Genomic DNA, 14925 nt, shown 5'->3' on the forward strand with positions numbered 1-14925 from the left:
GTTCTTTTTAAGTTCAAGACTTTGGCATCAAGTGCTGTGGAAATACAGCCACCTGGGACTGTGCAGACAAAAACACAAAATCAGCCATGACTGGGCACAATAAGCAGAAGAAAGGCTCAAGTTCTGTGCTCATCAGGCACGTAACTTAAAAATGAAGACCCAGAGCGGGGAGGGGCTTGGACCTGCCTCAGCTGAGTGTGCCCAGCTCTGCTGACTCCCCATGGGAGACCTTGACTTGAGAAATGTGGGCATGTGGGGGTAGGCTTGGGGGGAAGGCTGGGGGGTGGGAAGAGGGGGGATCTGTGGTTGGTATATAAAATGAATAGAAAATTTCTTAATGATAAAAAAATAATAAAGACCCAAAGAAAGTTCTAGCACTAGGCCAGCACCATGTGGCTTCCTTGATGCTGGTCTTCCTTCACTACCAACCACCTGAAGGCTCTGCACTTGGCACTGCATCCCCTTCTTCCTATATACTCTCAAATTGACATCACCCAACACCTGGTAACTTCCACACTCACCTAGGCCCAGTGTTCTCCAAGGAATGCAGACAGACAGACACTCAGCTGCCCAGCTGGCGGTCTCCACTTGGCTGTTTTGGCAGGTCTCCCAGGCACCTGCCAAACCACAGCTCTGGATCTCCTTACAAACTCCTGATCCAGACTTCTCTCAGTGCCTTAGGCCAAAACCCGAGAACCATCCTGTATGCATGCTCATCCTCATCCTCATCTCTGCCTGGGTCCAACCAGGGCACAGGGTACCAGCTACTCTCCCCTCCACCCTCCCAACTTCTCACGCTGTCTCCCCAGCCCTTCCCCCAATAGCCTGCTGGTGTTTTGAACTATCTGTCAATGTGCATTCAGCCCCCTGGATCTGAGGTTATAGGAAATATTCAAAACTGAAAATTGCATCTGTCCTGAACAAGAGATTTTTCCTAACCAAAACAGTATATCAGCCATTCTCAGAACCAGAAAATACTGCCTGAAACACTGGGGCTTAGATGTAAGGCATAGATATTGTGAGTTACAGAATTTTTATTGTATGTATTTTTTGCTCATAATATAGACACATAATGACTTAATTATGGGGGAAAAGATTTTTAATATATCCCTACGATCATCTCTCAGCATCTAAGTATCAAATTAGTATAATTGTGAATGGTAGTGTGTTAGGATGTTCATTCTTAAAAACTACCATTTGAGCCAGGTGGTGGTGGCACACACCTTTAATCCTAGCACTTGGGAGGCAGAGGCAGGTGGATCTCTGTAATTTTGAGGCCGGCCTGGTTTACAGAGTAAGTTCCAGGACAGCCAGGGCTGTTACACAGAGAAACCCTGTCTCAAAAAAACAAAAATGAATGGTGGCCTGGTATGGTGGCTCACCCCAGAACTTGAGAAGCAAAGGCAGGTGAATCATCATGAGTTCCAGACTACCAGCATGGTCTACATATTGAGTTCCAGGCCAACCAGGACTACACAATGAGATTATGTCTTTAAAAAAACAAAGTGGCACATCCCAACAGGCAGTCTGTCTTAGTCAGTGTTCTGTTGCCGTGAAGAGACACCATGACCATGGCAACTCTCATAAAAGAGAAGCATTCGATTAGGGCTTGATTACAGTTTCAGAGGTTTAGTTCATTGTCATCATGGCTGGAGCATGGCGGCACACGGGCCGACATGGTGCTGGAGAAGTAGCTGAGCGTTCTACATCCAGATCCATGGGTAGCAGGAAGAGCAGAGCCACTGAGCCTGGCTTGGGCTCTGAAACCTCAAAGTCCACCCTCAGTGACACACTTCCTCCAACAAGGCCACACCTCCTAATCCTGTCCAGTCCTGCCACTCTCCCCCCTTCCCCTTCCCCCTTCTCCCCCCCCCCGCGCCCCCCCCCCCCCCCCCGTGACCAAGCATTCAAATCTACGAGCCTGTGGGGTCATTCTTAGTCAAACCACCACACAGCCTGAATACAAAGAGGTCTGAGGCAAAGCAGTGTTGCCCGCCTGCCTTCACTTCTGAGTGAGTGTGTCTACCCCTGCTGCTGCCATTCTCTACTGAGCTCCGTGTGCAGCTTCTTCAACCTTCCTACACAGACTGAATGCCAGTGACCCCCGAGGAACTTCCAGGCCTTCAGCCCAGCATCAGGACTGCTGAGAGAGGGACCCGGCTTCATAGCCCGTACAGGTTCTCAACCTCCCCAGTGTGCAGACAGCAAACAGCCGACAGCCATCATTGAACTACCCAGCCTCCGCTCTGTGAGCCCGGGGAAAGTTCTGTTGGATTTGGTGGCCCCCTGTTCTTCACTGACAAGCCTTAATACACTCAATGCTCTTCAAGAAGTCAGCTGTCGGTGAAGTCTGAGGTGCTTAGCTTTTAGCGGCTGCAGTTGTTGGCTTCCGTCCACGTCCACACCTGACTCTGGACCTTGCAGAGTAAGAAATTGCTGCTTCGGAGCATCAGTGCACAAAGAATTCTCAGACGGAGAAAGGAGCCTGCAGTGGTTAGGCCAGGATCACAGCTGAGACATTTGGGTAGCTAGGTCCAAACTGAGATCGCATTACCCAGTGGAAGCGATTTCATGGAATCTGTATCTGTGCCCTTTTTTCCCCCCGTGGGCCTGAATCTGGGTCTTCCCTTGGGGTTGTGACAGCTCAGGCTCTGCCCGGGCAGTGGTACTCCTTGGAGTGTCCTGCCTGTGTCCCTACCCACAGCACAGGTCTAGCTGTTCTGAACACCGGTCAAGTATGGGGACCACTAGCCCAGTGGCATTCCATGGGGCTCAAGGGGCTATAGGTCTCTTCCAGACATGTTTGGAGGTCTAGGGAGAGCTACCTACCTAGGAAGGGCCTCCCTGGCCATCTATTGGTGCTCCTTACCCACCAGAAGCTTCAGAAGAATCTGGAATCTCTTGAAAACTAGACAGAGATACCAGCTCTACAGCTAGTGGGAATTAAGATCTTAGTTTTGACGCCTATGGAGGATAAACTCCAGAGAACTAACACTGCTAGTGACCGTGATCTTCAACTTCATCCTTTACTTCCTAGCTGGCCCTGACTGGGATATTAATATTGTCAACTTGGCAGGATCTAGACTTGCCTAAGAGATCAACCTTCGTGCATGCCTGGGAAGGAGTTTCTAGATTGAATTAGTTAGGGTCAGAAGATCCATCCTAAAATTGGTTGGCACCATTTTGTGTGCTGGGGTCCTGGCAAGTTGTGAACCAGCATTCATCTCTCTGCTTCCTGACTGTGGATGCAGTGGAGACAGCTGTTCCTGCCACGCCACCTTCGCCACCATGATGGATGTTACCTTTAAACGGGGAGCCAAAATATGCTGATTTTGTCTGCTATTTTGTGACAGCCACAAGGAAAATAACTCATACAATGACTTCATTGAGCAAATATTCCTCCGGTGAGTGGTAAGTGGGTGGGGCTATGCAAGCCACAGGCATGCCTGATAGTTTCCTTCAGTCTGATTTCTAGTTGCCGAGAGAAGCTACAGTTGGTGGGAGACTTGAAGGCTGCTTCTGACGTGTGTCTTCGTTTACTGACTGGGTTGGAAAGGGAAGGGACAAAGCGCAGGTGACACCTGGGGAAGGAGGTCTCAGGCGAGGTGCCAGGGATGCACACCCTGTGGTGTGCTGTGCCCATGTCTTCCCACTAATCGGCACTTGGGAGCTCTAAGCACACCTGGCCTCTAGGGTCTCTTCCTGCAGCTTCCTGTCCTTGCAGTGGGCTCTGTGTCCACACAGGCCCAGGAGTACCTTGTTGCTGCTGTCACTCTTGCAAATACCTGTCCTGCTAGATGCCTTGTGCACAGGGTTCCAGATGAGTGACAGGGCTGCTGGAACTTGGAAGAAGCAGCGGAAATGCTATGAGCAGGTGAAGGTATCCTCAGGATGTCATGAGAGGGATGTGTTTTGACAAGCTGCACATAAAACACACGTGGTGCTGCTGCAGTGGGGTTGGTGACAGAGTGTCTGAGGATGTGACAGAAACGCTCTGCTTGGTGATCTCCATGGCCCCCAATTCTTCATATGAAAAGACCCTTGTTGTCACAGGAGAACAGAAGGCAGTGCACCTGCTGGGTCCCTAACAAGTCATTTCTCCTAGCTGCAAAATGCTTTGGAGGAGGGTAAGCCAAATGTTTGGGGCTACAAGTATGGTCACAAGTGTGGTTCAGCCATAGTAAGTAAGAGGCTCTCTGTTTCTGGCCCATCTTTTCCTGCATGCACACAGAGGGTAGTTTATTTCTCAATGCACAGCCAGTGTTGGTTCATGGCTGGCTTCACTGAGTTTATGTGTACTCACACCAGCTTATCCTGTTACAAATTCTTCAGGGGAAGCTCAGTGTTGACCCCAGGACTATGCCATTTAACAAGGCCCTGGAGGACCCACAGCATACGCCCTCTGTGGGAGGGATGTCCCATTGGTTAGGGGTCCCTGCATGCACTCCCACTGGATTTTGGACTCCCAACTCTCTCCACTTGCCATTCTCTTCCCCAAAGATATCCACCAGGATAAAGGAGCGGGTACCTCTGTAGAGACCTGGCCACATCCTCCTTTATATAAGACCATTTGGTTCCAGGGGCAGGAGCTCGGGGCAGGGGAGCTGGGGCAGGAGCTCGGGGCAGGGGAGCTGGGGCAGGAGCTCAGGGCAGGGGACCTGGGGCAGGAGCTCAGGGCAGGGGACCTGGGGCAGAAACTCAGGGCAGGGGAGCTGGGGCAGGAGCTCAGGGCAGGGGACCTGGGGCAGAGGCTTAAGCGCCCACCTTGCTCTTCTCCTGCTGCAGCTCAATCTGGATATCCGTGAGCTTGGCTCGCAGCTCCTCGTTGGCAGCCTGCAATGCGGCGAGTGCCTCTGCTTTGTCCCCCTTGGCCCGGCTGCCCGCGCCCTTCTTTGACATGGTGAGGCTGGATGGCCAGAAAGACGCCCAGGGGCAGCTGCTCCGTCTGGGCCAGGGTATCCACGCCAAGCTCTTGGCAGGTGCCACTCCGCTACATTTTCTCACTCACCTAGAGGAAAAGCACACCCCCAGTGAGCAGGTTGTATATGGCCAGCTGCTACAGTAGCCCCTCAGCCAGGGGCCTTCAAGCCTAGAGCTCAGGGCCTTGGTGTTGGGGTGGGGGCACATCTACTCTCTCTCATCTCCTCTCATGCCAGAGCTGAGGATGTGGTCCTGACTGTGCTTGCTGAGGACCAGCACTGGTCACAGAGGCATCTGCCATTGCTCGGTGTCCCCAGACAGGGACTCCATGCATTGGACATGCTATTCCTTTGCTCCTTTAAGAAGAGATTGGTGTGTAACTCTAAACCTAGAGTTTCATATGTGTGTGTGAGACCCATGATGGCAGCAGTAAGTGTAAACCATGAGCTAAGAATAGATGGTGGAGCAGAGGCCACAACCCAGGGTCATCCCAGGGATGACACAAACTTCATCCAGGAAACGCAGGGGTTCGGGGAACAGGAGGAATCAAGAGGAGGGGAGAGGAAGGAGAAGGAAGGAGAGGGGAGGGGAGGAAAGGGGTGGGGAAGGAAAGAGAACACACAGGTCTCAGTGAGGTATTTGTACTTTCACACAGAGGTAGGGTACCAGTTCACCAAGGAAGAACCCACAAACCCTGGTTGGGCTCCCTGGAACACTAGAACCCAGCTTAGCCCTGGGCAGCTGCCTGCTGCCCTTCCCTCCTGGGAATGGAAGCCTTGAGTGTGAGCTCTCTGTTGCTACACAACTAGCTGTAACTCCTCCCAGTTGTCTGTCCATCACCCATGCCTAGGGTCTGGGAGCCACCTAGGCTGGTCCCTTAAATGGATTCAAGTTTATTCTGTTTATACCGTTGGCTAGAAACACCAGCATTTTATAAAAGCAGCTGAGCAAAATGGCTGATGGCATTCAAGTACCCAGATGGTCTTTGGTTAGGGAGCTATCTTGAATGGTGGACTCGCCACCTGGCAAGGATTCCTCAGGCCTTGGTCTAGACCAGTGATTCTCAACCTTTCTAATGCAGTGACCCTTTAATAAAGTTCCTCATGTTGTGGTGACTCCCAACCATAAAATTATTTCCTTGCTACTGCATAACTGTAATTTTGCTACTGTTATGAATTGTAATGTAAATTCTGACATCCAAGATATCTGATATGTGTCCCCTGTGAAAAGGCTGTTTCACTCTCAAAGAAATTGACACCCACAGATTGAGAACTATTGGTCTAGATGGAAGGAGCCATGGGCCCTGATATTGCTTCACTAACCTGTGATCAAGGTATAGACTTTTCTCCAGCTTCTGGATCGCCATACCCTGCCCAGCAAAGCCTGCTGCCCATCCTGCCCACATCCCATTGGAGCAATTCTGTACCAGCTTCCAGTCCAGAATATCAGACACAGCCCAGAACCATCTACATAAGATTCCTGCTTTAATTTATCCCCGACTCCTCCCATTGCCTCAGCAGCTGCCAGCAAGGTTCAGGGCCCCTGTAGGGCCCACCATGACCATGCCAAGGCACCAACATTTACCCAGTGTCTTCAGTAGCTTATTTTACTTATTTTAAGATAAAACTCTTAAAAAAAAAAAAAGTGGTATATGCCTTTAATACCAGAGCTCAAGAGGCAGAGGCAGGTGGAGCTATGTGAGTTAAAGACCATCCTGGTTTACAAATCAAACCCTAGGCAGCCAAGACTACCTAGTGAAACCCTGTCTCAAACAAAAGCAAAAACAGAAAAAGAAAAAGAATCTATAGGTCTTGCCTCGATAAAGCCATGTTATTAGCCACACACAGAGGTAACCAACTTCAAGAGAGAGCAAGAAAGATACTGTGTGTGTGTGTGTGTGTGTGTGTGTGTGTGTGTGTGTGTCATTTCCAGAAGAGAAGGGCCATCTTGAGCCCTTGAGCCACCACTGGGCGGGACTCTGCCAAGCTCTGCCTGCCTGAAGTAGCACTGGAGGCAGAAGTCAGCAGCAGGTCGCGATGGAGCAAGGGCTCCCAAGGGATGGAACCCAGAGATGCAGAGACCTGGAGACTAAGGACGTCCTTGGCTTCGAGTCAGCTCAGCCCCAGCCGCAGATGCAGAGAGGGTGAAGAGGGGAGTCACAGGAAGGGAGCTAGGCAGTCCTGAACTATATTCAACGCAGGAGGGCACAGGCCAGGGACAGCCAAGAGACAGTCACTTGGAGTGGCTCTGGTTAAGCATCTGTAACTTGCTCTGTATTAGAATTAGCATAAAAATATTGACTGTGGAGCTAGAGAGGTGACTGGGGGTTAAGAGCGCTGGCAGCTTTTCAAGAGGAACCAGGTTCAAGCCCCAGGTCTGACATCACAGCTCACACCCATCTGCAACTCCAGTTTCAGGGGATCCAATGCCCTCATCTGGCCTCTGCAGGCACCATACACAAGCGTGGCACACAGACATATGTGCAGACAAAATACCCACACATATATAATAAAAACAAGTCTTTAAAAGAATATGCTGAGTATCTCAAATGTTTGTTAAAATGTGTTTGATGATTAGTGAAATAAAGAGCCCTAGACATTCTCCTCCGAGTCTGAGGGAAAGCCTGGGCTCCATCCCAGGCCTTCTCAGCTCCCAGGCACGTACTGATTCGCTGTTAGTGCTGAGCAGAACTGAATTTTTCATGCTTTCTTTGGTGAAGTCATTAAATTAATAGCTCCATCTACCATCTTTTGTTTTGGGGTCTCCAAGGAAGTAATAAATTTTCTTTCCAAGACCACGGTAGAAGGGTTGGGCTGACCTCCGCCAGCCTCTCTGTGATAAGAGATACTGCAGGCGGCAGAGATTTACGGTTGATGGATGCACCCTGGCATGGGTTAATCACCTCTGTAAACCTCAGGATGCTCACTGGGGGCCTATCTGGGGAAGACTGCCCTCCCCTCTCTGTCCCTGCTTGCCCTTGGGTTTACTTAATGTTTAGCTATGATATGTGTTTTGATGTCACTGTGTGACCTAAAGGACATGGAGAAGTCAGAGTAAGCCTTCAACATGCAGCACTCTTTGGGGCACCGTCCCTCTCTGGTCTGCTCCATAATTCATGTTCTGTCTGGGTTGTCACACATAGTCGTGCAGTCTGTCTTTAAGGCAGGCTTGGTCAGAGGCCTTAAGCCAGACCAATGACTCGTGGCAATGCACACTTGTAAGTGAAGATGAATGTACCAAACGGTAAATAAACTGTGTGACTCAACCAGCCACAATACAGCTTCTACAGTGAGATTCTTCTCTCTCTATTTCTCTCTCTCTCTTTTTTAATTGTTGTGTTGTGTTTTGTTTTGTTTGTTTTGGTTTTTCTTTTAAATTTTGCTTTGTTTTTCAGGGGGAGACTGCAAGGGCAGATGACAGATTTGAGGAGACAGGGAGGTAAGTGGGATCAGAATGCATGATTCAAAATCCACAAAGAATCAATAAAAGTTATAAGAATTTTTTTTTTTTAAAAAAAGCAGGCTCAGGTTCTTTCTGGTTAACTTGTTTATGGGAAGAGATTATGACTCTGACAATTCACTTCCATGGAAACATAAAGTGATGTTGAGGGAGGCAGGTGACACATGTCCACCAAATTTGGAATCTGAAAGAACAAGTAGGAGGAGACAGAAAGGAGCCACAGGCCATGGGGCCAGCACTTTCTTGTTGAGCAGGACCCTCACAGTGATCCAGAGGCCCTGGTGCCCACAGAGGGCCATGGGGAGGGCGGCAGAGTCCACACCTGAGTTTCTTCCAGGGATGCAGACCAGGTGAGGCCCATGGTAGTCAAATAGAACCACCTCTGCTGCAGCTAAATGCCTGTAAATAGAACCGCCACTCAGAGGGGCAAATTAATTGGCCATTGGTGTCTAGTTGCAAATGCTGGTGACCAGAGATCAGAGATCCAACCTGCAAGCTGGAGGAAGAAGAACCTTCCTCAGGTGGAATAGGGAGTTTCTGGAGTAGAGGCTAGCAAGGTGGACTGTTGGAAGAGATGGGCTGATGGGGGATATCTTTCTGTGCGTTGTGAATATGTGCTGCTCTGATTGGTTGATAAATAAAGCCATTTGGCCTATGGCAAGGCAGCTTAGAGGCAGGTGGGAAATCCAAACAGAGAGACAGGAAGAAGGCAGGGAAAGACACCAGCTGCCACTGAAGGAGAAGCAACATGCCAACAGATCAGTAAAGCCACAGAACATGTGGCAAAATGTAGATTAATAGAAATGGGTTAATTTAAGATATAAGAGCTAGCTAGCAAAAGGCCTGCCATAGACCATACAGTTTGTAAGTAATATAAGCCTCTGTGTATTTAATTGGGTCTGAGTGGCTGTGGGACCGGGTGACTGACTCTGAATGCTGATGGGAAGCTGGGTGCTGTGGGAGGAGGCTTTGGGTGGAAGTCATAGGAGGGAAAACAGCAACTTAGAGCAAAGCTGAAGTCTGACTAGATGTGCTGAATCTCAGTGTCCAGAGTTTCCCCCAAATCTGCTGGCTGCAGCCATTGCCAATCCCAGAGAGAGCCTTGGACTAAAAAGTTCCGTACCCGGGGGTCCTATGTGGAATATACTATCACATGAGGAGCAGGCAGTACATGGAAGGACATCCAGGCAAGTCTGACCGCATATGTGTTTCCTAGCAGCTAGAGGCAGAGGCCCCAAGTGGAAGCAGAGCCATGTGGTCACTCTGTGGCAGCCCCTAGGCTGGCCAGGTATAGGGGTGGCTCCAGGGCAGCATGTCAGCTGCTGTGTGTCCAAGAGGAAAGTACCCCCAGGGCCAGACCTAGCACCAGGCTCCAGCTGAAGCCTCTAAATACTCCTACCTGTCCTTTATCCCATGTTTGGAATGAGAATAGTCCACAGCTCTGAGTAACTGGGAAGACCTCTCCTTCTCTTAGGAATTCAGCATTGGCTTCTGGCACTGGGGGAGCCCAGCTGGGCAGCCTGACCTCTGTGTGTACAGCTGCCTAGCAGATGGCCCTCGTGGGCATCCAAAGGCCCAGGGAAGTGGCAACATACAAGCCAGCCACCAAAGTGAGGCTTTTCTCCAAAGCCATTGACTCAAAGCACTGTGGCTTAACTTTCTCCGGCCTCCTAGGATAGAGAGGAACATGGCTAGGCACCTGCTGAAGCTGCCACCAGGCAGGCTTACGGGTGGCTGAAGAAATTTCCTCTTTGGCCTTTAAGGCGGGGCGCCAAGTTGCTGTTCTTGGAAAGAACATCCCTTTTCCCATCTGTCCTGCACTCAACTTCATGAACATCTATTGTGCTATGTTGTCCTTCCACAAATTTACAGGAAGTAGCATATCACCAACTTGACAAGAAAAACAAAATACTCTATCTGAGTACTGTCAAAGTCATCAGGAGGCGGGTGGACTTCTCCTGACATGTTGTCCTCCAGTTATGACAATCAATGGGACAGCTTGCTGCAGGTGCGATGAGACGTGTGAAAAAAGCACTCATTGTGACGAGCTGACAGCAGCCCTTGGAAACAGGCATAGCAGCTGTCAGTGTGCTGGCTGAAAGATGGAGTTATCCGAGATTTGGGTTGTGGCCACACTTCCAACCGCATTTCAAAGGAATCACTTATATTGATCATTTATAGACCCCCCCCCCCCGGGAGAAATGAAGTTGATAGAAAACAAGGTGGTGGGAATGGGAGGAGAGAAGAAAAGAATCCTTCCAATAAGAAAAAGCTTTAGCTTCTGTCTGGGGTCTCTGTGAGGTACTCACAACCCAGCCAGACAAGCCGCACCCACTATGAGGTTATGATTGACAGGAGCCGGGTTAAATTTTCAGTTTGTGCTGAAACCAGAAAAATTGATGTTTTTTTTTTTTTTTTTAAAAAAAAAACAAATAAAACAAAAAACAAAAAATCCAACAGATAGACGCTTGTGGCTGAGCCTGACAACTTGAGCTTAATCCCCTGGATCCACATGGTGGGAGGAGAGAACTGACTCCTATAAGTTGTCCTCTGACTGCCACATGCACATCATGGCATGTGTGGGCCTACACGTGTACACACACACACACTACAAACAAACAAACAAATAAATAAAATGTAAAACATTTTTTTCAGCAGGTAAAGATTATTACCACCAAGCCTAATGATCCAAGTTTGATCCTGGGGACTCAGCTGGCAGAAGGAGAGAATTGACTCTCTCAAGTTGTCCTGTGACATCCACATATGTGCCATGGCACATGGATGTATGTGCACAGACAAAATAAATGAAAGAAAAAATGGGCAGCTACAATTATTTTATGAAATGAACACATGTTGTGGAATATTACTCTGTGTAAAGATGTATTACATCTGTTTATGTTACAGAATATTTCTTTATATAAAGGTGTGTTACATTTGTTTATGCTGTATTTGTTTAATGATGTAAAGATGTATTCTTTGCCTCCCTAAGGCACCTGATTGGTCTAATAAAAAGCTGAACAGCCAATAGCTAGGCAGGAGAGGGATAGATGGGGCTGGCAGGTGGAGAGAATAAGTAGGAGGAGGAATCTAGGCAGGAGAGAATGTGAGGGGGGGCGGGAGGGAAGGAAAGAAAGAGAGAGAATAAAGGAGAAAGAGAGGGAGATACCCGGGGCCAGGCAGCCAGGCAGCCATGGAGTAGGACATACAGAGTGAAAAAAAGGTAAAAAGCCCCAAGGCAAAATGTAGATGAAGAGAGACAGGTTACTTTAAGTTATACGAGCTAGTGGGGCAAGCATAAGCTAAGGTTGAGCATTCATAATTAATAATCAGTCTCTGTGTCATGATTTGGGAGCTGGTTGGTGGCCCAAAAGAAAGCCTGCTACAAACTCAGACATATGAAGTGTTTTAGAATAACAGACAAGGCTTCCTCTCAGCTCAGGACCTTCAGAAAGTCTTGGGTAACAACAGGACTCCAGCCCCAGAGTCCACCATCCAGACTGAAGGCCACAGCCTCATGAACCAGAACATCATGGCTCTAACTTGGAGAGATGGCTGGAAAAGCTGGGGTGCTCAGGGCCTTTCTTATCATGTCCCAGCTGTGCTGAACAAACAGCAGCCAGTCTGAGTAAGTGAAGGGAGACCCTGAGATGAGGTGGATAGCTGGACTGGCAGGTAGACAGCTGGGTTGGCAGGTAGACAGCTGGGCTGGCAGGTAGACAGCTGGGCTGGCAGGTAGACAGGGATGGGCAGATGGAAGGATAGAGGCAAGCCACACTTCCTCCTTCCTGAAGACCTCCCTCTGAAGTCGCACTGATTCTTCCTACCTCTCCTGAAGTTTTACTGGGTCTAGATGAGGATCTATCCATTCAAGAGAGCTTTTATAGTTTATTACCAAAAACCAAGCATCTGGCATGCATCACTCTGCACTGTTTCAACTTTGCTTAGGATTCATGTGATGCCCTGTGCCCTGTAGCCTCTGCTTCAGTGAAAGGTTGCACGCAATGGAGGGGCTACATGAAGAACTCTTGACAAATGTTTGGAATCATGAAAAGGCCTGGATCAAAGAAAACACTCAGAACACAAATGCTTCACAAGGGGCTGTGATATATATATATATATATATATATATATATATATATATATATATATCCTCTTACAGCCAATAAGGAAGTCAGACAACTCAGTAGAAAAATAGCAAAAGACATGGACAGGCACTTCCCAGAGAGCATGTGTATGCCATGAGCACAGAATGGGTCTGGGGGATGTCAGGGGCAGAGCAGCGGGACACAGAAAGAGCTCCTCACGATGGGTGGGGAGGGCCATGGTGCCGCCCAAATTAGGGATGGAGGTCAGAGCCTGCCCTGTGTCTGGGAGGCCTGGTGGACCTCCATTCAGGTCACATCAAGCCTCCCCGTGTGCATACTCCCATCTCCAGATCTCCTTCAGTCCTGCAGTCTGGCTCAGTGTGCGTTGTGAAAACCAGCAGCAGTCAAAGGCCAGGTGCCAGCTGGACTCACAGCCTGGGTCTCCTGTCCCAGCTTCAGAACTCTGCACCATCAGGACTAGTGGCAGAGGACAGTGGGTGCAGTGTCACTGTGGCGACCAGTTTGAAAGTCTTGAACGAGGCTCAGAACAGTTGCTTTATCACAACCACAAGACAAATCCAGGCAAGCCTCTTTTCACGATACCCTTGCAGGATCAATATTTTGAAAATATAATTTAGGAGGAAATACTACCATGGTTGTCTCAGTGTATTATTCTTGGACAAAAGTAGCTAGAAAAGAAATATGTATCCTTTTAAGAATAATGTTAGTTTATGCCGGGTGACAGTGTTGCACAGCTTTAATCCCAGGAGGCAGAGCCAGACAGATCTCTGTGAGTTCGAGGCCAGCCTGGTCTACAGAGTGAGATCTAGGACAGACACCAAAACTACACAGAGAAACTCTGTCTCAGAAAAAAAGAAAGAAAGAAAAATAATGTTAGTTTATAAAACAGAATTGTGATGGGAGCTTGGAAATGAGAAAGCCAGGAACACACAGCCTTAGGGCTGCTCCCTGCTGGTACAAGAGAGCTGAGGATAGTGTGACCCTGAACCTCAAATATATATATATATGTATGTATGTATGTATGTATGTATATGTATGTGTGTATATATACATATATATACATTTATATGTACACACACACACACACACACACACACATATATATATACTTTTAAGTGTGTATGTGCCTGCCATGTGTGTGCAGGTACCCACAGAGGCAAAAAGAGGGTACTACATCCTTTGGAGTTAGAGTTACAGGTGGTTGGGGACATCTGACATGAATGCTGGGAACCAAACTGGGGTCCTCTTAACCACTGAGTCATCCCTCTAGCCCTTGAATCTCAAACTTTTACTCTTGAAATTGGTCTCTAGCACAGCTGGATGTGGTGGTGCACATCTTTAATCCCAGCCACTCAGGAGGCAGAGGCAGGTGGATCTCTGTGAGTTCAAGGCCAGCCTGGTCTACATAGTGAGCTCCAGGACAGCCAGGACTGTTACACAGAGAAATCCTGTCTTGAAAACCAAAAAGAAATTGCTCTCTAGGAAACAAGGGCCTTGCTTAGCATGCCTCTGAACACCCAGCTGAAGATACTTCCTCCCACACGGGAGTCCTTGAACCTGTGCAGCAGTGTGTCTGTCTGGTTGAGGAAGTATGGGTGTAGACATCCTTCAGGCTGCCACTGGTTCTGACAACCAACTAATAACTAGCACCCCACATCAGAGACTAGTTCCTGGTATGCACAGTCCAGGACTGGCTGCTTCAGAGATAGGTCAATGGGCCCGGAAGCACTGCTGCCATGGACCTCTGGCAGGAATAAAATGTCCCATAATTCCCTTGAAGTCCCTGTATTTCCTTCATTGGTGTGGGCTTGTGCTTGCAAAGCTTACTGCATACCACTCAAGTTTGATTTTGCCTATTTTTATTAACTAGTACATGTCATTTAGTTATCAATAAAAATATACTTAGAGTTATAAAATGCTTTTTTAGTGAGTTTTTATATAAAACTATCATTGTTATTATCAAACAAAATCACTGCCTTTTTATCTATGGGAACAATTCCCATAGTTCCCTGCAATTTTATCTATGGGAACAATTTATTTTAGATATGTTTATTTCTGTTTTGCTTGAAACAGGGTTCTGTTATATACCCCTGGCTGACCTGGAACTCAGGGTGCAGTCTAGCCTGGTTTTGAACTTGCAATCTGCCTGCCTCAGTCTCCCAAATGCTAGGATTCCAGGCATGCACCCACATGCCCAGGAAGTTGCTTTGATTGTGAAATATCCCACACAACCTCATGTGTTTGAACACTTCGTTTCCAGCTGGTGGCGCTGTTTGGGGGGGGGGGCTGTGGGATATTTTATGCAATGGATCTAGCTGGTGGATTTAAGGCAATCATATGGGCAGAACTAGAGGGTTGTTGGTGCCTTGTGACCTGAGGTCCCTGCTTTTCCTGCTCAGCAGCCCAGATGGAGCAAGCTACATGACGGTCCTATCAGTCA

At 48.4% G+C, this 14925-nt stretch overlaps 1 protein-coding gene across 11 annotated transcripts in view; it reads right to left on the reverse strand.

The window, feature by feature from the left end:
* The window catches only part of Jakmip3 (Janus kinase and microtubule interacting protein 3), a 133866-nt gene that overhangs the window by 74930 nt on the left and 44011 nt on the right, over nt 1–14925 (reverse strand). For all 11 annotated transcript variants that reach the window (XM_037209519.1, XM_028869408.2, XM_037209527.1 and 8 more), the window contains exon 2: nt 4765–5008. In XM_037209519.1, the coding sequence (XP_037065414.1) occupies nt 4765–4899 (135 nt within the window). In that variant the 5' untranslated portion in view covers nt 4900–5008. The remainder of the gene's footprint in view (nt 1–4764; nt 5009–14925) is intronic.

Source organism: Peromyscus leucopus, chromosome 1, assembly GCF_004664715.2.
Source record: "Peromyscus leucopus breed LL Stock chromosome 1, UCI_PerLeu_2.1, whole genome shotgun sequence".
Lineage (NCBI taxonomy): Eukaryota > Metazoa > Chordata > Mammalia > Rodentia > Cricetidae > Peromyscus > Peromyscus leucopus.